The 23840-nt window shown below is 42.5% G+C and overlaps 1 protein-coding gene across 3 annotated transcripts in view; it reads left to right on the top strand.

Moving 5' to 3' along the window:
• The first annotated feature begins 2682 nt into the window (after positions 1-2682).
• Positions 2683-23840, top strand: part of dus3l (dihydrouridine synthase 3-like (S. cerevisiae)) — a 53970-nt gene continuing 32812 nt past the window's right edge. Inside the window, exons 1-3 of one of the 3 annotated variants that reach the window (XM_041184631.1) lie at positions 2683-2702; positions 3475-3585; positions 15929-16262. In XM_041184631.1, the coding sequence (XP_041040565.1) occupies positions 3509-3585; positions 15929-16262 (411 nt within the window). In that variant the 5' untranslated portion in view covers positions 2683-2702; positions 3475-3508. The other 2 variants (XM_041184629.1, XM_041184628.1) reach the window with 2 other exon arrangements.

The following is a 23840-nucleotide window of genomic DNA, read 5'->3' as shown; positions in this document are numbered from 1 at the left end:
GGAGGTGTAGAGGGATTGGACGTCCATTATTTTTAAATGTATTTCCATCCATGGTTTTATCTCTACCTTTTAGCCTATTTCGATCCCTTCCCCCCACCCCACCCCCCACTAGGGCTATCTGTACCTTGCTCGTCCTGCTTTCTACCCTTAATGTCACCTATTAGCTCATTCCTTAGATAATATCACCACCTTCAAGACCTTTTTGTCCTTTTGTCTATGACATCTTTTGGCTATCTCCACCTATCCAGCTCTACTTGTCCCACTGCACCACCACCCCCCCCACCCCCCCACCCGCTTAAACCTGCTTATATTTCACCTCTCTTCTATTTTTCCTTAGTTCTGTTGAAGAGTCATACAGACTCAAAATGTTAACTGTGTTCCTCTCCACAGATGCTGTCAGATCTGTTGAGTTTTTCCAGGTATTTTTATTTTTGTTTTAAGTTTACTTACAATGTTGTATCCAAGTGGTTATGGTACTGGGCTTGTAACATCAAGAGTTCAAATCTCACAATGGCAAACTATGAAACAATGTAACTTCAGCTGAAACAGATGAAAACGTGTTTGTACTCGAAAGAGTTACAATGTTGTTTCTATTACTGACAACATTTGTTTCCGTATTGAAACACGTAAAGCCTTTTGCGAGATTCAAGCATTTTTGTGAAACAAAAATCTTATTGGGACTTTTTAGTTTTGGCTGCCTCAATATTTTTTTTAACAGTCCTGGACCTCATGGATGGGATGTTAAACTGAGGTCTTGTCTGCTTTTCCAGGCGGATAGTGTAGAGACATGCTGTGGGAGGCTTCTTAGTCAAACAAAACAAACCTTATTTACATGAAAGCTTCTGTGGCTACTCGTATCTAGCCAGCCCCTCATACAACAATTTTCTAAGAAACTCCACCCCTAGAATTTATTCCCCTCGCGCTAGCTACAAATTGGTTGAACAAATCAGGTGACCCTCTACTCAGTCCAACTGATCTTAAAGTGACAGTCATCACAGATATAAAAGTTTTGTGGCATTATTTGTAGAATAGCAGAGAAGTTGTCATTGTGTCCTGAACAAGAGTTGTTTGACTCTCAGTACGCAAACACCAAGTGTCACTATGTGCTGAGGTTCTACCTGTCCCCGGTGTTGCGAAGGATGGGTCTGGCCATGCTGCCGCAGAATGCTCCAAGTAGTTGGACCGTGCTGTACCACCTGTCCCTCGTGGAAAAAATTATGCAGAGAAACAGCTTTGATCACAAGTCCATCAGGCAGTGGTCAGCACGTAACATCTTAGAGGCCCTGCGGGAAAAGGAGAGGGTGGATCCTGTGGGATGGTTCCCCGAGCAGACACTGTCAAAGTCATTTGGCAGAATGCCTCATCACCAGAACTTTCCAACAAACACCAAGACGTAGCTTGGCTGGTGGTGAGAAAGGCCCTCCCCGTCAGATCCTTCCTACACGCCAGGAGTCTCACCCCCTCTGCACGTTGCCCTTGAGGTGGTTGTGGTGGGGACGAGACCGTTGTTCACCTCCTTGTAGATTGTGCCTTTGCAAAGAAGGTCTGGAGAGAGATACAGTGGTTTCTGTCGAGGTTCATCCTGAGCAGTTCTGTGACACAGGACTCTGTGCTCTACGGGCTGTTCCAAGGACACACACCGAGACAAATATCAACTGCAGCTGGAGGATCATCAACTCAGTGAAAGATGCTTTTTGGTCTGCCCGAAACTTTTTGGTTTTCCTGTGCAAAGAGTTGTCCCCGACCGAGTGTTGCAGACTGGCACATTCCAAAGTCCGGGACTACATGTTGAAGGATGCACTAAAGCTTGGGGCAGCCGCAACAAAGGCGCAGTGGGGAAGGGTTGCTGCCTAAAACCTTTCTGCCACAGTGCACCAAGGGACTGGGAACTGTGTAGAGCCCCTCGGGCTATACAGCTCAAAATGAATGTCTGCAAATGATTGTAATATTCATTGTTTGTATTGATGCACCTTGTGATACATGTTGTAAAAGGTTGAACCTGACTGTACTTTTGTGATGGTGATTTTGAAATGGTTTGGAATGTTCTTGAAGATATTTTATGAATAAAGTATATTTTTGCAAAAGAAAAAGTTATTTCAAATCGCATAAAGCAGATTAGCTGGTCACTTATTTTAATGCCGTTTGTGAAACATGATAGCAGCATTTTTTCCTGCTAAAATTCAATTAGATTCTCAGAGTTTCAGGTTTTTATTTGTACAGTAATGTGTAATGCAAGTTCATTATACTAGTGGCTAGAGTGAAACTAACCTTGAAATACCGAAGATACCAGAATAAAAAGACAATTTTTAGAGAGTTAACAAAGGAATGGTATATGAGATAATAAACTCCTGGGGATCTCTTGGTTGTTACATTTTGAATAATACCTGTTGTTGGAGCGACTGTTAATCATGTTGGTTCAAAAAGTGCTGAATAGCAATGAAGTGATCCAAGTGTTTGGAGGGATGCTTCACTTTACTGATTAAAATTATCATCCCAGACATTCATCATTAAACTGTGACACGAACATTTTTCGAAATGTTTTAACACACACACACACAAAAAAAAATTCCTAAAGAAACAAAGTAAATGAACGAAGAAGCTGCGGTCTCTGCACTGGTGAAAAGTTCAGCAATGCGACAAGTCTGCGGACCGAGAGAAACGCTCCGCAGTTGCAGCGGGAACCTTTGGTGCTGCAACCGGAAGTGAGTACAACACGTGGTGCCTCCCGGGCTGGAAGGTTTGCCTTCGTTCGGATTGCTCCCTTCAACTTTTTGCAAATGTTTCCTACCCCCTCGCGAAAATAAAACAACACGAAGCATAATATTTAAGCAGCTGGTGGTTTCTTCTCACCGCCTCTTCGGACGAGTCAGTGTTTGATTTACGTCATTTGGTTCGAACACTCGATCAGTGGCCGGCTGCTGAGGGAGGAGGTGAAGCTGGTTTCTGGTGAAGGCCGTTTGACCGCGAGGAGCAGAATATCTGGCGATTTAAATTCGGCTCTCCGCCACCTGCCATAAGATTTTGTGTTCGCTTTCAGAATGCGGAAATATTATTTAAAACGCATTAATGGTTAAAACCTGCGCCTTCATGAGGCGCAGAAGAATGGGCTGGTGTTTTTTTTTTGCTGCAAATTGTGCTTATGGGATAAAGATCACATTTTAGAAAATTCCGGTTAGTGGGCCTGTAGTGTGTGTTGGTATCTTTCCATCTATCAGTGATGATGGACACGCAGCAAACAATCCATTTAGTTGGGGTGTTTTCATAAGGTGCATCTTTGCTGATGGCTGTGAAGGCCCAACCTTGAGGGGTAGGTTCTGCCACAAGCGCTGCACATGGAGTTGTCAAGCGACATTGCGGGTGGTTGCTTCTGGAGTTGGTGCCTGCTGCCAAGCTGTTGTAGGGCCAGTAGTAAGTCTGATTTAAATGCTGGTGTGGTGTCAAAAGGTTGTGTTAATACTACTTTTTGTTCTCTAGCATTTACAAGCCTAAAACTTTAACCCAGTTAACTATGGCTGAAGGAGGAGATGCCAATAACTCTACCAATTATGGTGTGACTGACCCAGGAGTAGCAGCCATCAAGCCTCAGTAAGTCTGGCTCTTGTAGCCACATTAATTATATGGCTGGTCCAGTTCAGTTTCTGGATGTTGATAGTGGGGGATTCAGTGATGGTAATGCCATTGAATGTTAAGGGGAGATGGTTGGATAACCTGAGGAACTCTTGCAGTGATGTCTTGGGGTTGAGAGGATTGACTTCCAACAACCACAACCATCTTCCTTTGTGCTGGGTATGACTTGGAGGGGAACTTGCGGGTGTTGGCGTTTCCATGTGTCCGCTGTCCTTGTTCTCCTAGGCAGCAGAGATCACTGGATTGGAAGGTGCTGTTGAAGAAGCACCTTATAGATGGTACACACCGCAGCCACAGAGCATGAGTGTTGGACTGTAAGATGTAGGAGCAGAAATAGGCCATTCAGCCTATTGAATCTGCTCCACCATTCAATGAGATCATGGCTGATCTGATAATCCTCAACTCCACTTTCCTGTTTTTTCCCCATAACCCTTAATTCCCTTACTGATTAAAAATCAGTCTCTCTCAACCTTAATGACCCAGCCTCTACTGCCTTCTGTGATAAATAATTCAACAGATTGACTACCCTCTGAGAGAAGAAATTCCTCCTCTTCAGTGTTTTAACTGGGTGCTGTTTTGATGGGGTGAATGCTCAAGATGCTAGATGGGCTGGCCACCAAGTGGGCTGTTTTATCCTGGATGGAAGTATAGTGAACTGAATAGGATACTGATAGATTTCAAGAGGACATAGGCTGTTAGAACGAGTGAATATGTGACAGATGAAATTTAATGCAAAGAAATGGGAAGTGATACATTTTGGTAGGATAAAAGGACTGGAAACATAAAACTAAAAGACACTTTTGTAAAGTGTGCTGGAATAGTGAGACCCAAGCTGTGTGTGCACAAATCATGGAAGGTAATAGGTTGTTGAGAAAGTGGTTAAAAGGAAATACAGGATCTTGGGCTTTAAAGAGAGGCATAGATTATAAAAGCAAGGAGGTTATGATGAATCTTAATAAAACACAGGTTAGACCTCAGCTGGAGTGCTGTGTCCACTTCTGGACACTGCATTTAAGGGAGGGTGCAGAAAAAAATTAAAATAATTATTCCAGCATGATGGACTTCAGTTATGTAGATGCACAAGAAGTAGGAGTTGGCTATTTGGCCCCTCGAGCCTGGCCGGCCATTCGATAAGATCATGGCTGATCTGATTGTGGCCTCAACTCCACTTTCCTGTCTGTTTCATCTCCACCTGATGCTTGACACCTTGCTGATCAAAAACATAACTAACTCAGCCTTGAACATATTCAGTCCCCCAGCCTGTACTGCTGTCTGGGGAAGAGAATTCCACAGACTAAGGATCCTCAGAGAAAATATATATACTTTTTATTCACTCATTGGAAGTGGGCGACACTGGATAGGGTAGCATTTATTGCTCATCCCTGATTGCTTGAGAAGGTGGTGGTGTGCTGCCTTATTGAACCGCTGTAGTCCATGTGTTGTAGGAACACCCACAGTGCTGTTAGGTAGGGAATTCCAGGATTTTGGCCCAGTGACTGTGCAGGAGCAGCAATATTGTTCCAAGTCAGGATGGTGAATGGTTTGATGGGGAACTTGCAGGTGGTGGTGTTCCCATCTGTCTGCTTAGGTGGTAGAGGTGGAGGTTGTGGGTTTGGAAGCTGCTGTTGAAGGAGCCTTGGTGAGTTTCTCCTTATCTTAGTCTTAAATGGGAGATCCATAATTTTTAAACTGTGTCCTGTAGTTCATGACTTTCCCACAAGGGTAAACATCCTCTCAGCATCTACCCTGTTAAGTACACTTAACTGTATGTTTCAATAAGATCACACCTCATTCTCCTAAACTCCAGTGGGTATAGGCTAAATCTGCTCAACCTTTCCTCATAAGATAGATTGCAGAAGCTGGGATTGTTCTTCTCAGAGTATATAAGATGGAGAGGAGATTTGATAGAGGTACTCAAAACCAAGAGGGGTCTAGACAATGTAAATGAGAGAGATTATTCCCGTTGGCAAAAGGATTGAGAACCAGAGGTAACAAATTTAAAGTGATTGGCAAAAAATTCAAAAGCAACAGAAGAAACTTTATGTAATCAGCGGTTATGATCTGGAATGCACTGTCTGTAAGGGTGGTGGAGGCAGATTCAGTCGTGGTTCCAAATGGAATTGGTAAGCACCTGAAGGAAAAAAACACAGGGCTATGGGGAAAGGACAGATGAGTGGGACTAGCTAATTGCTCTTGTATAGAGCTGATACAGGCTCAACAGAATGTCTGCCTCCTGTCTTGTAACCGTTCAATAATTCAGACATGCAGTTTAGAGCTTTGATCTATTTTCATTACCTTGATTTCTATGAAACATGCTTCTTGGTCTGTTTCATTTTTTTGGCTCTGTTCTTGACTTTAAATTGTGTTCCTATCTTATGTCGCAGAGTTATACATTCAGGTAAATTTTATTAAGGTTGTTTAAAGGGATAGGGCAGATGCATGGAGAGGAGATGCTAGGGTCTTTTTGAGATTGTGATGGCTCCAAGTATCAGTAAATCCATACCTGAACCAGAGAGATCTACAGTATTCCAGCAATCACTCAACAATCCAAGTGCAACTGGTACACAGTGGAATTACTGCAAGTTTGGTGAGGAGAGTGAAATTTTAAATTTTAAAGTTTAATCTTGTATAAAATCTACTACTGCTTGCTTTCAATTTAGCTTTTTACTTAAATTTACTATTTTAAGTTTCTTAGAGGCTTGGGCAGGGCTAATCAAGCCCTCTGCTGGAGAGCTGGTGAGATCAGCAAATTAAGAACTAGCCTAATCTGGTTCTGTAGCTGCCAGAAAGGAGAGATTCATCTGAATCTCAGTAGTATAAATAAGAAAGGTTAAGTACACTATCACGGAATGCAACTGGTACAGAGTGAAATTACTGAGTTTGGTGAGGAGGGGAGGGGGATGCTCTTCTTTTTCTCTCTCTATCTTTCTCAGCCTGCAGGAGACCAGGAGTTGAAAAGCTGCACAACAGGGCTGAGTTTGAAAAAAAAATCAAGAGTGACATCACAGGAGAAATGCAAGTTCATTGGTTGGTGATGTTAGGGATGGTCTTCAAGTAGCTGAAAATTAGAAAAATGCATTATTTTTAAAAGAAGGATTTCAGTTAGAAACATAAGCAATAGTGAAGTAAAGTTAAGTCAAAGCCAGGTAAAATAAAAGTAGTATAAGTAAACCAAAGTAAAATAAAGTTAACAAAAGGGAAGTAAATTGAAGCCTTGGCAGGACAGCTTGGTCATGTGGAATGTGTGTCCTGTAATTTGTTGGAAGACGTGGACACTACCAGTATCTTAGACAACCACATTTGCAGGAAGTGTCACTAGCTTCAGAGCCTTGAGCTCTGGGTTTCGGAGCTTGAGTGGTGGCTGGAGTAACTGTGGCACATCTGTGAGGCTGAGAGCTATGTGGATAACAAGTTCAGAGAGGTGGTCACAACACAGCTTAGGAGCCTGGAGGCAGAAAGGGAATGGGTGACTGCCAGGCAGTCCAAGAGAACTAGGCAGGTAGTGCACGGGTTCCTTAGTGTTCTGTTCGCCAATCATTTTTTTTGTTTTGGATACTGGTGAGGATGTTGGTTCCTTGGAGGAGTGCAGTCAGAGCCAGGTTTGTGGCATGACAGATGGTGCTGCTGTACAGGAGGGGAGGAAGAAGAGGGCAAGAGCAGTAGTGATAGGGGATTCATTAGTTAGGGGAACAGACAACTTTTCTGTGGCCATCGACCTGACTCCAAGATGGCATGTTGCCTCTAAATTGGCAGGGGGAGGGGATCCTAAAAAGTAGTTCAAAAGGAGATAGAAGCTGAGATGGAATTAGAAGTTAAAACGCTAGTAAGTGAGGGCAGAAGAAACATAGGCTAGATAAGAAAGAAGCGAGTTTAGCAAGGTTAAGTATTTTAATGCAAGGAGTCTGAGGAATAAGAGACGAGCTGAGGGCACAGATAGGCACACAGGAGGATGATATCATAGCTATGACCGAGACTTGGCTAAAAGGGCAAGATTGGCAGCTGCACATTCATGGTTATAGGATATTCAGATGAGCTAGAGAGGGGGATGGAAGAGGAGCTGGGGGGCGGGTAGGGTGGGAGGGGGTGGTTGCAATATTGATCAAGGAATCAACAATAGCAGTAGGAGGGATGATATGTAGGAAGGATCACCAAATGAAACCACATTGGTAGAATAAAAAAACAAAAGGGGCAAGCACGCTGTTGGTGTACTATAAGCCCCAGTCAGGGAGAGATAGAGGATCAAGTATGTAATCAAATTTCAGAGAAGTGTAAGAATAATAAGGCAGTAATAGTAGGGGATTTTAACCACCCAAATATTAACTGGGACAGTTTTAGTGTGCAAGGTAGTGAGGGAACAAAATTCTTAAGTTGCATCCAGTAGAACTTTTTTAGCCAGTACGTAGAAAGCCCAACAAGGAACGGGGCAGTTCACCAAATATTTGGAAATGGGACCAGGCAGGTGGAAGGCGTATCAGTAGGGGAGCCTTTTGGAGTTAGTGACCATAACTCAGTTAGATTTAGGATCGCTATGGAAAAGGATAAGGTTGAGCCAGGAATAAAAGTTCTAAACTGGGGAAAGGCTAATGTTACTAAGATGAGATACGATTTGGCCCAGGTGGACTGTCAGCAGTGGGAGGCATTTAAGAAGGTAATAGCGAGGGTACAGGGCAAATATGTTCCCATAAAAACAAAGGGAGGGGACCAAGTCTGGAGAATCCTGGATGTCAAGGGACAGAAAGGTTAGGATTAAGAAAAAAAAAGCTTATGACAGATACCAAGGACTCAATACAGCAGAGTCCCCAGAGGAGTATTAAAAGGTGCAGGGGGGGCAAATTTAAAAGGGAAATTAGGAAAGCTAAGAGAGAGAGTGCATGAGAAAGTATTAGTGGGTAGAATAAAGAAAAACCCAAAGGGTTTTTAAAAAATATATATAAAGGGCAAGAGAATAATTAGTGAAAGAGTAGGGCCAATTAGGGACCATAGAGATAATCTGTGTGTGGGTACAGTCCTCAAAGTGAGCACTTTGCGTCGGTCTTCACAATGGAAAAGGACAGTGCAGGTATAGACATCAGAGTGGAGGACTGAAATATTAGAGGAAATTAACAGAGAGAGAGACAGAGAAAACTAGCAGGTTTAGTGGCCTTAAAAGTGGATAAATCAGCAGGCCCAGATGAGATGTATCCCAAGCTGTTGGGGGAGGCAAGGGAGGCAGATATCAGGGGCCCTGGCAGTAATTTTCAAATCCTCTCTGGCCACAGATGAGGTGCCAGAGGACTGCTAATGTTGTCCCATTATTAAAAAAGGGAGGAAGGGATAGACCAGGAAATTACAGGCCAGTCAGTCTAATCTCGGTACTAGAAAGAATCTGAGGGACAGAATATATCTGCACTTGAAGAGACAGGGATTAATCAGGGATAGTCAGCATGGATTTGTTAAGGGTAGGTCATGTTTGACAAATTTGAGGAGGTAACCAGGAGTGTTGATGAGGGTAATGCATTTGATGTCTTTAGCAAGGATTTTGATAAGGTCCCTCGTGGCAAACTGGTCAAGAAAGTAAGAACCCATGGGATCCAAGGCAGAGTGGCACATTGGATCCAAAATTGGCTGAGAGGTAGGAAGCAGAGGGTGATGGTAGAGGGATGTTTCAGTAATTGGAAATCTGTTTCCAGTGGGGTTCCGCAGAGCTAGATGGTGGGGCCCTTGCTCTTTGTGGTGTACATAAATGATTTGGCCTTAAATATAGTGGGTATGATCAAAAAGTTCACGGATGACACGAAAATTGGCAGGGTGGTAAATAGTGAGGATAGCCGTAAACTGCAGGAGGATATCAATGGACTGGTCAGTTGGGCAGAGCAGTGGCAAATGGAATTCAACCCAGAAAAATGTGAGGTAATGCACTTGGAGGGCTAACAAAGTAAGAGATTACCCTATGAATGGTAGGACCTTGGAAAATACTGGAGACCAGAGGGACCTTGGTATGCATATCCACAGTTCCCTGAAGTAGCAGGGCAGATAGATAAGGTGGTTAAGAAGGCTTATGGGATACTTGCCTTTATTAACTGAGGCATAGAATACAAGAGCAGGAAGGTTATGCTGGAATAGTCTAAAAGGCTAGTTAGGCCACAACTGGAGTACTGCATGCAGTTCTGGTCACCAAATTATAGGAAGGATGTGATTGCACTGGAGGGGGTGCAGAGGAGATTTACCAGGATTCTGCCTGTCTAGAAGGTCTGAGCTATATGAGGAAAGATTGGATAGGGGTTGTTTTCCTTGGAGCAGCAAAGGTTGAGAGGGGACCTGATAGAGGTGAATAAGATTGAGGGATATAGAAAGGGTGGAGAGGAAGGCACTTTTTCCATTAGCAGAGGGGCCAATAACCAGGGGGCATAGATTTAAGGTAAAGCGTAGAAGGATAAGAGGGGAGTTGAGGATAATTTTTTTTCACCCAGAGGGTGGTGGGAGTCTGGAACTCACTGCCTGAAAGGGTGGTTGAGTCAGAAACTCTCATAAAATTTAAGAAGTATTTAGATATTCACTTGTGTTGGCATAGCTTCCAGGGCAATTGGCCAAGTGCTGGAAAATGGGATTAGTGTGGTCAGATCTTTGTTGACTGGCACGGACATGATGGGCTGAATGGCCTCCTTCTGTGCTGTAAATGTCTGAGTCTATGAGTCCCTGGTGCCAGGGTCAAGGATGCAGGACATTCTTCTGGGAGAGGTTATGGTCCACTTTGATTTAGGTAGGAAAGAGAATGAGGCCTTGAAAGCAGATTTTAGGGAGCTAGGAAGGAGATTGAAAAGCAGGTCCTCTAAAGCAGTAATCTCAGGATTACTCCTAGTCCCACATGCAAGTGAGTATAGAAATAGGAGAATTGAGCGATTGAACACGTGGTTGGAAAGCTGGTGTAGGAGGGAGAGATCAGATTTCTGAAGCATTGGGACCAGTTCTGGGGAAGGTGGGACCTGTACAAGCTGGACAGTCTGTACTTGAACAAGACAGGGTTGAATATCCCCCCAGGAAGATTTGTTAGTGCTGTTGGGGCAGCGTGGGCGGATTTAACCTAGATTACCAGGTGGGTGGGCGGATTTAACCTAGATTACCAGGTGGGTGGGAATCTGAAGGCAAATTCAGAGCAGGGAATGGGAGATGGAGAATTAGTGCATGACTCTGAAAGACAGAAGCAGCACAGATGTTAGTAAGTGTACAGCACAGGAATTTGACAATGTTTAAAGATGTATATGTAAATGCAAGGAGTATAGCAAATAAAGCCGATGAGCTGAGGGCACAGATAGATACATGGCAGCACGATATCATTGCTATATCTGAAACTTGGCTAAAAGGGCAAACATGTCAGCTCAACATCCTTGGATATAGTGTTTTCAGGCAGGATAGAGCGGGAGGTTAAAGAGGTGGGGGTGTAGCATGAAAGCAAAACGCAGATGCTGGAAACCTAAAATAAAAACAAAAAGTACTGGAAGAACTTAGCAGGTCTGGCAGCATCTGTGGAGAGAGGGTGACGGTGTTAATGTTCTGAGACAGTAGCGTCGTTGGTTAAAGAATCAATTACAGCTGTGAGGAGGGATGATATACTAAATGAAGCGTCAAATGAGGCTATATGGATTGAGCTCAGAAATAAAGAGGCAGCCACATTGTTCGGAGTGCACTATAGACCCCCAAACAGTAGAAGGGAGTTAGAAGAGCAAACATGTAGGCAAATTTCTGAATGAAGTTGTTAGAATCCATCATTAGGGAGGTTATATGTTTAGCCAATTTGTTGGAGTTTTTTTGAAGGAGTAACACGTGCAGTGGGTAAAGGGGAGCCTGTAGACGTACTGTATTTGGAGTTCCAGAAGGCATTTGATAAGGTGCCACACCAAAGGTTATTACGGAAAGTAAAAGTGCATGGTGTAGGGGTAACATTAGCATGGATAGAAAATTGGCTGGCTGGCAGAAAGCAGAGATAATGCATAAATGGATCTTTTTCTGATTGGCAGGATGTGACGAGTGGAGTCCCACAAGGGCCTATGTTGGGGTGTCAACTTTTCACAATTTGCATCAATGGCTTAGATGAGGGGAGTGAAGATATGGTAGCTAAATTATGCAGTTGACACAAAGATAAGTAGGAAACTATGTTATGAAGAGGACATGAGTTTGCAGATGGATATAGATAGGTTGAGTGTGTGGACAAAGATCTGGCAAATGGAGTTTAATGTGGGAAAATGTGAAAAGTTGTTCATTATGGCAGGAAGAACAAAAAAAGCAGATTATTACTTAAAAGGGGAACAGCTGCGTAATTCTGAGGTGCATAGTGATCTAGATGTTCTAGTAGATGAGTCACAAAAAGTTAGTATGCAGGTACAGCAAGTAATTAAGAAGGCTAATGGAATGCTATCCTTTATTACGAGAAGCACTGAACATAAAAGGAAGGATGTTATGATTCAGTTATACAGGGCATTGGTGAGACCGCATCTCAAATAGTGTGTGTAGTTTTGGTCTCCTTATTTAAGGAAGGATGTAAATGCATTGGAGGCGGTTCAGATGAGGTTTACTAGGTTGATACTTGGAATGAGTGGGTTGTCTTATAAGGAAAGGTTGGACACACTGGGCTTGTTTCCACTGGAGTTTAGATGAGTGACGGGTGATTTGATTGAAGTATACAAGATCCTGAACAGCCTTGACAAGGTGGATGTCGAAAGGATGTTTCCTTTTGTGGGTGACTCCAAAGCTAGTGGCACTGTTTTAGAATTAGGGGTTGCCTCTTTAGGACAGAGATGAGGAGAATTTTTTTCTGAGGGTTGTGAGACTTTGGAACACTTTGCCTCAGAAGGTGGTAGAGGCGGGGTCATTGAATATTTTTAAGACGGGAGGTAGATAGATTCTTGTTAGGCAAGGGAATCAAAGGTTATCGGGGTTAGAAGGGAATATAGAAATCAAAACATAAGATGATCAGCCATGATCTTATTGAATGGCGGAGCAGGCTTGAGGGGCTGAATGGTCTACTCCTGTTCCTATTTCTTATGTTCTTATATTCTTAATAGAGCAGTAATAGTTGTGGACTTAACTAACCTAATATGAATTCGGATATGAAGAGTATGAAGGGTACCAAGGGCACAAAATTCTTTAACTGCATTCAAGCTGAAGCTTCTAGCTAACATTTAACAAGCCCAATGAGAGGGGGTGCAATTCTAGATTTAGTTTTAGGAAATGAAGCTGGCCAAGTGGATGAAGGAGCAATGAAGGACCGTTTTGGAGGTAGTGATCATAATTCAATTATATTTTGCACCATTATGGAAAAGTAAAAATATAGAACAGGAGTAAAAGTTCTAAATTGGGGGAAGACAAATTTTACAAAGCTGAGAGGTGAAAGTGGACAGCTACTAGAAGGGAAAACAGTGTCAAATCATTGTGAGGTATTCGAAAGAGATTCTGTGGGCAAAGCGTAGACATGTTCCCACAAAGAAAGAGGGTTGTACTGCCAATTTAAAGCCCCTTGGTTATCCAGAAGCATAGAGGGTAAAATAAAGCAGAAAAGGAAAGCTTTTGACAGTCACAAAAAGCTTAATACTGTAGAAAGCCCAGAGGGAGTATAAGAAAGTACGGGGTCAAGTAAAAAAGGAAATTAGGAAGGCAAAGAGGATATGAAAAAATATTGGCAGGTAAAATCAAAGAAAACCCAAAGATGTTTTATCTGTACATTAAGAGAAAGAGAATAACTAAGGAAAGGGTAGGGCCTATCAATCAGAGATGTATATGGTAACCTCTGCATTGATGCTGCAGATGTGGGCAAGGTTCTCAATGAGTACTTTCTCTGTCTTCACTAAGGAGAGGGATGACGCACACATTCTAGTTAAATAGGAGAAGTGTGAAATATAAGATACGATAAGCACAACCAGAGAGGAAGAACTGGAGCTTCTGACATCCTTGAAGGTGGATAAATCACAAGGACCGGATGGATTATATCCCAGGTTGTTAAAGGAAGCTAAGGATGAATTAGCAGATGCTTTGAGGATCATTTTCCAATCCTCACTAGATACAGGCGAGGTACCAGAGGATTGGAAGTCTGCAAATATTGTACCATTATTTAAAAAAGGGTGCGCAGGATAGTCCAGAAAATTAGAGGCCAGTCTGTCTGACTTTGGTGATGGGCAAATTATTGGAATCAATTGAGACACAGGATAAACTGTCACTTAGAAAGGAACGGATTGATCAGGGATAGTCAGCATGGTTTTATTAGGGGAAGATAGTGTCTTACTAAATTAATATTTTTTGAAGAAGTAATAAGAGGATTGTTGAGAGTAGTGCAGTGAATGTTGTTTACATGGATTTTAGTAAGGGCATTTGATAAGCTCCCATATGGCAGACTGGTCAGGAAAGTGAGATCCCGTGGGATACAGGGGAAGGTGGCAATTTGGATCCGACATTGGCTCAGCAACAGGAAGTAAAGGGTAATGGTCAATGGATGTTTTTGCAAATGGAAAGCATTTTCCAGTGGTGTGCCACAGGGCTAATGTTTAGGCCCTTGCTGTTTGTTGTACATAATGATTTGGGCTTAAATGTGGGAGGCATGATTGGGAAATTTGCAGATGCCACAAAAATTGGCCATGTAGTTGATAGTGAAGAGGATAGCTGTTGTCTCCAGACTGATATCAATGGTTTGGTTGAGTGGGCGGAAAAGTGGCAAATGGAATTCATCTGGAGAAGTCCAAGGCAATGCATTTGGGGAGGGCAAACAAAGCAAGGGAATACTCAGTGAACAGGAGGATATAGAGAGGGTCGAGGAAGTGAGTTGGAGTGCATGTCCACAGGTCCCAGAAGGTGGCAGGACAGGTAGAAAAGGCAGTAAAGAAAGCATATGGAATGCTTTCCTTTACTGGACGAGGTATTGAATACAAAAGCAGGAATGTAATGATGGAATTGTGTAAAATGCTGGTTAGGCCACAGGTGGAACTTTGTATACAGTTCTGGCCATCACATTACAGAGTGCAGAGGAGATTTGCAAGAATGTTGTCAGGGCTTAAAAATTGCAGTTATGAGGAAAGATAGGATAGGCGAGGGTTGTTTTCCTTAGAACAGAGGAGGCTAATTGATGTGTACAAAATTACAAGGGACCTAGATAGGGTAGACAGGGAATATCTGTTTTCCCCTAGTGCGGGGTGGTGGGGGTGGGGGGGTGTTCCATTACCATGGAGCATGGATTTAAGGTGATCGGTGGAAGAATTAAAGGGGATGTGAAGAACTTTTTCACCCAGAGGAGAGTGGGCATCTGGAATTCACTGCCTAAATTGGTGGTTGAGGCTGAAACGCTCAACTCATTTGAAAGGTAACTAGATCTGCACCTGAAGAGCTGTAACCTGCAAGTCTACGGACCAGGTGCTTAAATGGGTTTAAAAATGAGTGGCTAGATGACCTCTTTCTACGCTATAACTTTTCTATGGCACTATACTGTGCCTTATTTCTGGAACCTGAAGCAATAGATTTGTCACTGGGAGCTGGAATTCTCCTCTCTCGCTTCCTGATAACCCAATATCCAGATGTTTCTAGACTTCTTCCCCTTTGCTTCCAGTTATTTCTTCTTCGTAACAGGTAGGATGCTCCCATTTGAATGAGCAGTGGGAAATTTTACCAGTGCTGTGTTAATAAGCTGTATGATTTAGTCAGTTAAATTTTAGCAACCACTGTGCATGCTCTACAGTTGCTAAACCTTAGCTCATGGCAACGTGTGCCTAAAATCTCTATTTGAATATATGAAATGTGTCCATTTGGGAGGGAGTACATGCTGCATATTGGGCAAACAGATTCAACTGACATGGGTTTTTCATGAGCTTAATTTGGAGACTCTTGCACATGGTTTTCAACACATTTTAGGCAACTTGCTCACAAAAGTGTTGTTCAAACTTTGGCATTAGTTTACAAAGAATACAGCACAACAGGCCAGGAGGCACAGCCTGTCAATGTCAGTGTTTATGCTCCACTCAAACCTCTCCTGATCCTCCCTCATCTAATTATCAGCATAACCCTTTATTCCTTTCTCCCTCACGCATATCTAGCTTTGTATTAGATGTATCTATATGACTTGTCTCAACCACTCCCTGTGTTAGCATGTTCCACATTTTTGCTACTTTCTGGGTGAAAGAGGCTCTTCCAAATTCCCTATTTTGGTTTCTTGGTGACTATCTGGCCTTTGCTTCTAGTTTTGTTCTTTCCCACAAGCAGAAACACTGTTGTCTAGTTTATCAAAATCTTTCATAATTTCAAAGACTGCTGTTACACAATTTAATCTGTGAGGAATTTTTTCTTTTAGATATTGTACTACCAAAGATCATTTTCATGAATACCTTAATACTGGAATGGATAAAGACCTGAAAGCTACTGACAAAGATCATCTGAAAGATGGAGAAGCTATTGAAGGTGCTGCAGACTGTGACTTCCCAGAGCATAAAGCAAAAAGAATTAAACTGGATGAAAGTGATGAAAATGTTAAAAATGAATCTGAAAAGGATAAAGGTGAATTATGTCAGAAAGAAGGGGAACACAAACAAAGTAATAAGAAAGCAAGGGGCCAAAATAAAAACAGGCCTCATATGAAGCCCAAGCACTATGAACATGATCAAAAGTTATGTACCTCAGTATGCCAGGTAAGCATTTGAATTTAATCTATTTAAGGACATCAATCAGAGTAGGAGTAAACCATACAGCCCCTTGAGTCTGCCTTGCCACTCAAAACGATCACAGCCGATTTTCTGCCTCAACTCTTCAGGGTAGTGCTCTAAGCCCAACATTCTTCAACTGCCTCATCAATGACCTTCCTTCCATTATAAGGTCAGAAGTGGGGATGTTCACTGATGATTGCACAATGTTCTGTACCATTTGTGACTCATACTGAAGCATTCTATGTCCATATGTAGCATGACCTGGACACAATAAGATTTGGGCTGATGTGCGGCACAAATGTTACTTGCCACTTAAGTGTCAGGCAATGGCTATCTCTAACAAGAGAGCATCTAACCATCACTCCTTGATACTCAATGGTAATACCATTGCTGAATCCCCCATTATCAATATCCTGGGGGTTGCCATTGACCAGAAACTAAACTGGACCAGTCAGTGGCTACAAGAGGAGGTCAAAGGCTGGGAATTCTGTAGTGAGTAACTCACCACCTGACTCCCCAAAGCCTGTCCACCGTCTATAGGGCACAAGTCCGGAGTATGACGAAATACCTTATACTTGCCTGGATGAGTGCAGCTCCAACAACACTAATGAAGATTGACCCTATCCAGGACAAAGTGGCCTGCATGATTGGCACCTCATCTGCCATCTTAAATATTCATTTTCCCACCACCAATGCACAGTGGCAGCAGTGTGCACCAGATAAAAGATGCACTGCAGCAAAATACCAAAGCTCCTTTGACAGCACCTTCCAAATTCTAGAACTCTACCACCTAGAAGGACAAAGGCAGTAGGTGCATGGAAACACCATCTGCAAGTTTCCTACCAAGACAGGCACCATCCTGACTTGGAACTATATTGCCATCCCTTCACTGGCACTGGGTCAAAATACTGGAACTGCCTTCAGAACAGCACTGGGGTGGGGAGGGGATGTGGTGAATTTGGGGGGGTTGGTGTTGGTTGGGTATGCACATGGACTGCACCGGTTCAAGAAGGTGGCTCATCACCAATTTTCTCAAGGGCCAATGTGAACATACAAATTACGAGCAGGAGTAGGCTCCTTGAGCCTGCTCCGCCATTCAATAAGATCGTGGCTAATCTGATTGTAAGCTCAATTCCACATCCTCCACTGAAGACCTTTCACCCTTTGCTTATCAAGGATCTATCTGGCTCTGCCTTAAAGATATTCAAGGACTCTGCTTCCACTGCCTTTTGAGGAAAAGAGTTCCAAATACTCATGACTCTCAGGAAATTTTTTCCCCCCCTCATCTGTCTTAAGTGGGCAGCTTCTTATTTTTAAACCGTGAACCTTTAGTCCTCTGGATGAGCGAAATGCTGTTCTTGCCAGTGATATTTATCCCATGAACAAATTGAAGTGTTTTGTCACTTCTTAACAATTAAGAATACACACACAGCTGCCTGCTTCTGAACTCCAACAGAAGGTTCCTCTATTCCTTATTCTCCACCAGAAGGCAATACATCCAGGACTTAGCACACACTACTGGTAGGTTTTATATAACATTCTTTTGAACTAAAATATTCTTTTACAAAAAAAAAGATAAATATTAAATACAAACATCACATCTCCTCCCGCTTTAGCCAGGAACAAATTGGTCAGGTGGTATGCAGATTCGTTTTGGTCTGGAGAGGAGTGTTGGCTTAGGTATCTCAGTTGTTTGCTTAGAAATGGAAGGTTCTGCTGTTCTACTGGTTTCTGTTCAGGTTCAACAGTTGCAGCTACAGGGTTGTCAGTTGAATCAAGTTGGGTTTCACCAACTGGGGATGATGTTTCTCAGAAATTTGGTGACTGGAGACCCCTGGAAATTTGGTTCCTTGGATTTGGCTTCTCTAATCTGGTCAGTGTGTTTCTTCCAGATCCCACAGGAAGATTCAATGTCATAGGTCAGTGGTCCTTGATGCTTGATGATCCTTCCCTGGACACACTTTGGTGTCCCACAGTAATTTCAGACCCAAACAGACTAATCCAGATTAAACTCTCGAGCTGGTTTACTTGTGTCATGTGACCTTTCCTGATCAAATTGCCTCGAACCAATCTTTGCTTTCAAATCCGGACACAGCAAATCCATCCTGGTACGCTGTTGTCTTCCAAACATCAACTCAGCAGGAGATATGCCTGTTGTTGAATGTGGAGTGTTATAAAACATCATCAAAAAGTTCTTCAACTTCAACTTCCAATCTGTTTGCGTCCTCCCCTTCAATATGGCAGCTTTGAATGTCTGGACAAAATGCTCTGCTTCACCATTTGAGGATGGGTCATAAGGCGAGATGAGAATCTGCTTGATCTCTTTATTTTTCATGAATGTTCAAAACTTACATGTGAACTGTGTGCCATTGTCAGATGTAATCTGATCCGGCAATCCAAAAGTAGTGAACACATTCCAGAGAGCATCAATGGTCTTTGCTGAAGTAGTCGACTTCATGGGAATAACATGAGGCCACTTTGTGCGGGCATCCACCACAATCATAAGAACTAGGAGCAGGAGTAGGCAATTCAGCCCCTCGAGCCTTGCTGCCATTCATTACGATCATGGCTGATCTCATTTTGGCCTCAACTACAATTTCCCGCGCTCTCCCCATAACCTTTCAACCCATTACTAATTATAAATCTGTATCTCCTCAAATTTATTCAGTGTCTCGGCATCCACTGCACTCTGAGTTAGTGAATTCCACAGATTCATGACCCTTTTAGAAAAGTAATTCTTTCTCATCTCTGATTTAAATCTACCACCCCTTAGCCTAAAACTGTGGCCTCTCATTCTCGAATGCCCCACAAGGGGAAACATACCACTCCATGTCTACCTTGTCTATTCCCTTTAGCATCTTATGTACCTCATTAAATCTCAATCAGGAACATATGTCCAAAAAGTGGTCCAGCAAAGTCCTCATGAAGTCTCTGCTATGGGTGGTCAGGCCAAGCCCATGGATACAATGGAGCAGATGCAGGGGAAGACAGCATTTCTTGGCATGGAAGGCAATCACTGACCATGCCTTCAATGTCTTTATCCAGGCGTGGCCACCATACACTAGACAAGCTAATGCTTTCATTTTGATGATTCCCATGTGACTTAGGTGAAGTTCTTCTAACACACCGTGTTTGGAATTTGAGGAATAACAACTTTGAAACCCCATAACAAACAACCGTCCTGCAGAGTCAGCTCAAACCTATCCATGTAGTAAGGGTTTAAGCTCGGTAGTCATTTCTTGAGCTACACACCTGCGCCACAGCATCCCTCTGCATTTCAAGTCGCATTTGATCCGCTTTAACAGGCATTGTGGAGTTGTGATGTAACGGAAGTCTGGAAAGTACGTTTGCATTTCCATGATTCTCAGTAGAGTGAAATGTAATCTTGTACTGGTAGGCATGCTGTGGCAAGTGTCAGGGTTTGAGACTTCTGGCTAAGCAACCAAGTTAAAGGCTTGTGGTCTGTAATTAACATGAATTTACGCCCATAGAAATACTGGTGGAGCTTATTGACTCCATAGATTAGTACAAGAGCTTCCTTCTCAGTTTTTGCATAATTTTGTTTTGCCTTGGACAGTGTGCGTGAGGTGCATGCAGTGGTCTTTTCACTGCCATCAGGAAATGTGTGGGAGATGCAAAAATGCCGGATAGGTCAAGCTTTGTGACTAATTCCCCTTCATTCAGAGCAGCGAACAGCTCCTCAATTTTTGGTAGCAGGTACTGATGCACTTCTAGGGAAGGGTTAATGGTGATTTTGTAGTCACCGCATAGTCTGATAGACCTGTCATCCTTCACCACTGGGACTATTGGAGCTGCCCACTCTGCATAATCAATTTTCTCAATTTCAAGTCTTTCTAGTTCCTGCTCAATTTTGTGTCACATTGAGTAGGGAACTGAACTATCAAGGCTATGGGCCAAGTGCTGGTAAATGGGATTAGGTAGGTAGGTCAGGTGTTTCTCTCATGTCAGTGCAGACTTGATGGGCCAAAGGGCCTCTTCTGCACTATGTGATTCTGTGGTTTGAAGAGCCTTGGAGAAGCTTCGGCCTTCAAGTTTGGCTTCAATGTCTTTACTAACTCCAAATCCTTCTTTGAAGACATCAGTATGCTTGTCTAACAAGGACTGCAACATTGGGTTGCAATGTGCTTTATTTATTTCATTCCAGTCCAGCCAAATTTCTTATAGACAGTTTCTGTCCATAAGCGACGGACGATCCCCTTTCACAAAGGGTGGCAACCTATTTGATCTCCATATTTAGCCTGAACGGACATTGTTCCAAGATTATTCACATGCTCAACCAGTGTAGATGTTAAGCTGAAGGAGGGTTTTCTCCAATGGGCATTTCTTGAAAATTTTCTCCCATGTCTTCTCCGAAGCAATAGAAACAGATGCTCCAGTGTCAATCTCCATTTCAACCATTTTACCCTTTAAGGCAATGCCAACTTTTGGTCCTTCATCTAGTTTCAGATCAGACTGAATGCAATACAATTGCTCTTCATCATTGTCGCTGTTATTTTCATTTTCTGTCTCGTCTGGACTCGCATTACTTTTGCATTTTGTTTCCAAGTAATGCATCTTTTTAAACTGCCTCTTTATTTCAAGCACGACTTGTCTGTGCTCCTTGTGATGCCCTTTTCTTGACAGTACTGGTTTACAGTGATCAGCCTTTGATCTACATACACGCTGTGTGTCCTTTTTTCCACAGTGGTGACAATCAGCGATTTTTCACTTACAGGCTTCTGCATTATGCCCTATTCCATTACAGCAGTAACATGTTTGAAAGCGAGTATACCCAGACTTTACTATTTTAACTTTGGCATTAATAGAATGCGCTTTGAAATCTCCAATTTATTTCTCTGCCATTGCTATGTTTTGTGCAATCTCGAACACTTTCTTCAGTGTCAACTCTTGCTCTGCTGAAAATCTACGCTGAATTCTTTCATTTCTTAGTCCACAAACCAAGCGATTACACAGCGCTTCTTCCAGTTAACCTTTAAGTTTTCTCAACAAAGCCAGGAACTGGGAAACTGATTCACTTTCATACTGTTCTCTTCGGTGAAACTTGAACCTCTTGGTAATAATTGCTGGTCTGGGATCGAAGTGCTTTTTCAAAATGTCCACAAGCTCTTTAAAGCTTTTATCTGCTGGCTTGTCAGGAGCAATGAGATTTCTCAGTAAAGTGAAATTTTTTAATTCTGATAACTAAGAAACACCGATGCCTGCTTTCTATCTTCAATCTCATTCGCAATTAAAAACTGTTCCATTTGCTTAAAATAAAACTACAAACATAAGAACATAAGAAATAAGAGCAGGAGTAAGTGATTCACCCCCTCAAGTCTGCTCACCATTCAATAAGATCATGGCTAATCTGCCCCAGGCCTCAACTCCTCTTTTGTGCCAGCACCTCATAGCCCTCAACTCCCTGATACTTCAAAAATCTATCTACCTCATCTTTAAATACTTTGTGATCTAGCCTCCACAATGCTCTGGGGTAGAGAATTCCAGATATTCACTACCCTCAGAGAAGAAATTCCTTTGCATCTCAGTTTTAAATGAGTTTTCCCACATTCTGTAACTATGTCCCCAGTTCAAGATTCCCCCACGAGTGGAAACATCTTTTCAACATCGACCCTGTCAAGCCCCCTCAGAATCTTTTATGTTTCAATAAGATCACCCCTCATTCTTCTAAGATATAACGAATAAAGGCCTAACCTGTTTAGCCGTTCTTGATAAGCCAACCCTTCATCCCAGGAATCAGCCTAGTGAATCTTTTGAACTGCCTCCAATGCTAGTGTATCCTTTCATAAATGGGGACCAAAACATAACACAGTACTCCAGGTGCAGCTTCACCAGCACCCTGTAAAGTTGTAATAAGACTTCCCTATTTTTAAACACCAAGCCCCTAGCAATTAAGGCCAAAATTCTATTTTCCTTCTTAATTACTTGCTGCACCTGCATGCTAACGTTTTGCGTTTCATGCACAAGAACATCCAAATCCCTTTGTGCTGCACATTTTTGGAGACTCTCTCCATTTAAATGATAGTTTGCCTTTTGATTCTTCTGACCAAAGTGCATGACCTCTCACTTTCCTACATTAGACTCCATCTGCCAAGCTTTTTGCCCATTCATGCTACCTGTGTATATCCCCTTGCAGATTCCTTATGTCCTCATCACAACATATCCTCCTACCTATTTTGTATCGTCAGCAAATTTGAATACATTACACTCTGCCTTCTCCTCCAAGTCATTAATATAGATTGTAAACAGTTGAGGCCCTAGGACTAATCCTTGTGGCACAGCACTAGTTACGTCTTTCCAACCTGAAAAAGACCCATTAACCCTGACCCTGTCTTTTGTGTGTTAACCAATCCTCAATCCATGCCAGTACATTATCCCCAATACCGCGAGCTCCTATCTTGTGCAATAACCCTTTATGTGGCACCCTATCGAATGCCTTCTGGACTCCAAATACACCACATCTACCGGTTTCCCTTTATCAACTCTGCTTGTTATATCCTCAAAGAACTCTAGCAAATTTGTCAAACATGATTTCTCTTTCACAAAACCATGTTGACTCTGTTTGACTGTGTTAAGCTTTTCTAAATGTCCTGCTATTTCTTCCTTAATAATGGACTCTAGCATTTTCCCAATAACAGATGTTAGGCTGACTGGCCTATAGTTTCCTGCTTTTTGTCTCCCTCCCTTCTTGAACAGAGGTGTCTCATTTGTGGTTTTCGAAACTGCTGGGACCCTCCTGGAATCCAGCGAGTTCTGGAACATTTTGACCAATGCCTCCTCTACCTCTGCAGCCACTTCCTTTAAAACCCTAGGATGCAGGCCATCAGGTCCTGGTGACTTGCCTGCCTTTAGTCCCATTAGATTGTCAAATACTTTGTCCCTCGTGATAGAAGCTGTTAACAAGATCTTTCCTCCCATTTGCTCCTTGCTTATCTGATATCTTTGGGATGTTTATAGTGTCCTCCACTGTGAAGACCGATGCAAAATATCTGCCATTTCTCTGTTGCCCATTATCCGTTCTCCAGTTGCATCTTCCAAGGGTTCCATGCTCACTTCAGCCACTCTTTCCTTTTATGTACCTGTAGAAGCTCTTGCTGTTTGATTTCATTTTTCTTGCCAATTTACTTTCATAATCAATCAATTTTCTCCCTCTTTATTAGCTTTTTAGTCATCCGCTGCTGGTTCCTAAAAGAAATTCCCAGTCCTCTGGCCTACCACTAGTTTTTGCCGCTTTTATGCCTTAGTTTTAGATTGGATACTCTTCTTGACCACCTTTGGTTAACCACAGGTGGTTTATCCTTCTCACCAAGTTCTTTTTGACCGGGATAAATTTTTGCTGAGCGTTATGAAATATCTGCTTAAATGAGGATGAGAATTTTAAAATCAAGGTGTTGCTTAACTGGGAGGCAGTGTAGGTCACTGAACACAGATGTGATGGGGAATATGATTTGCTATGAGTTAAGACACAAATATACAGCTCTTTTCAAACATCTGTCAACTACTGTCTAAATTTTCAAGCTAAAATTAAGGCTGCTGCTTTGTTTC

Source organism: Carcharodon carcharias, chromosome 3, assembly GCF_017639515.1.
Source record: "Carcharodon carcharias isolate sCarCar2 chromosome 3, sCarCar2.pri, whole genome shotgun sequence".
NCBI lineage: Eukaryota > Metazoa > Chordata > Chondrichthyes > Lamniformes > Lamnidae > Carcharodon > Carcharodon carcharias.
This window is presented reverse-complemented; position numbering and strand designations above follow the sequence as displayed.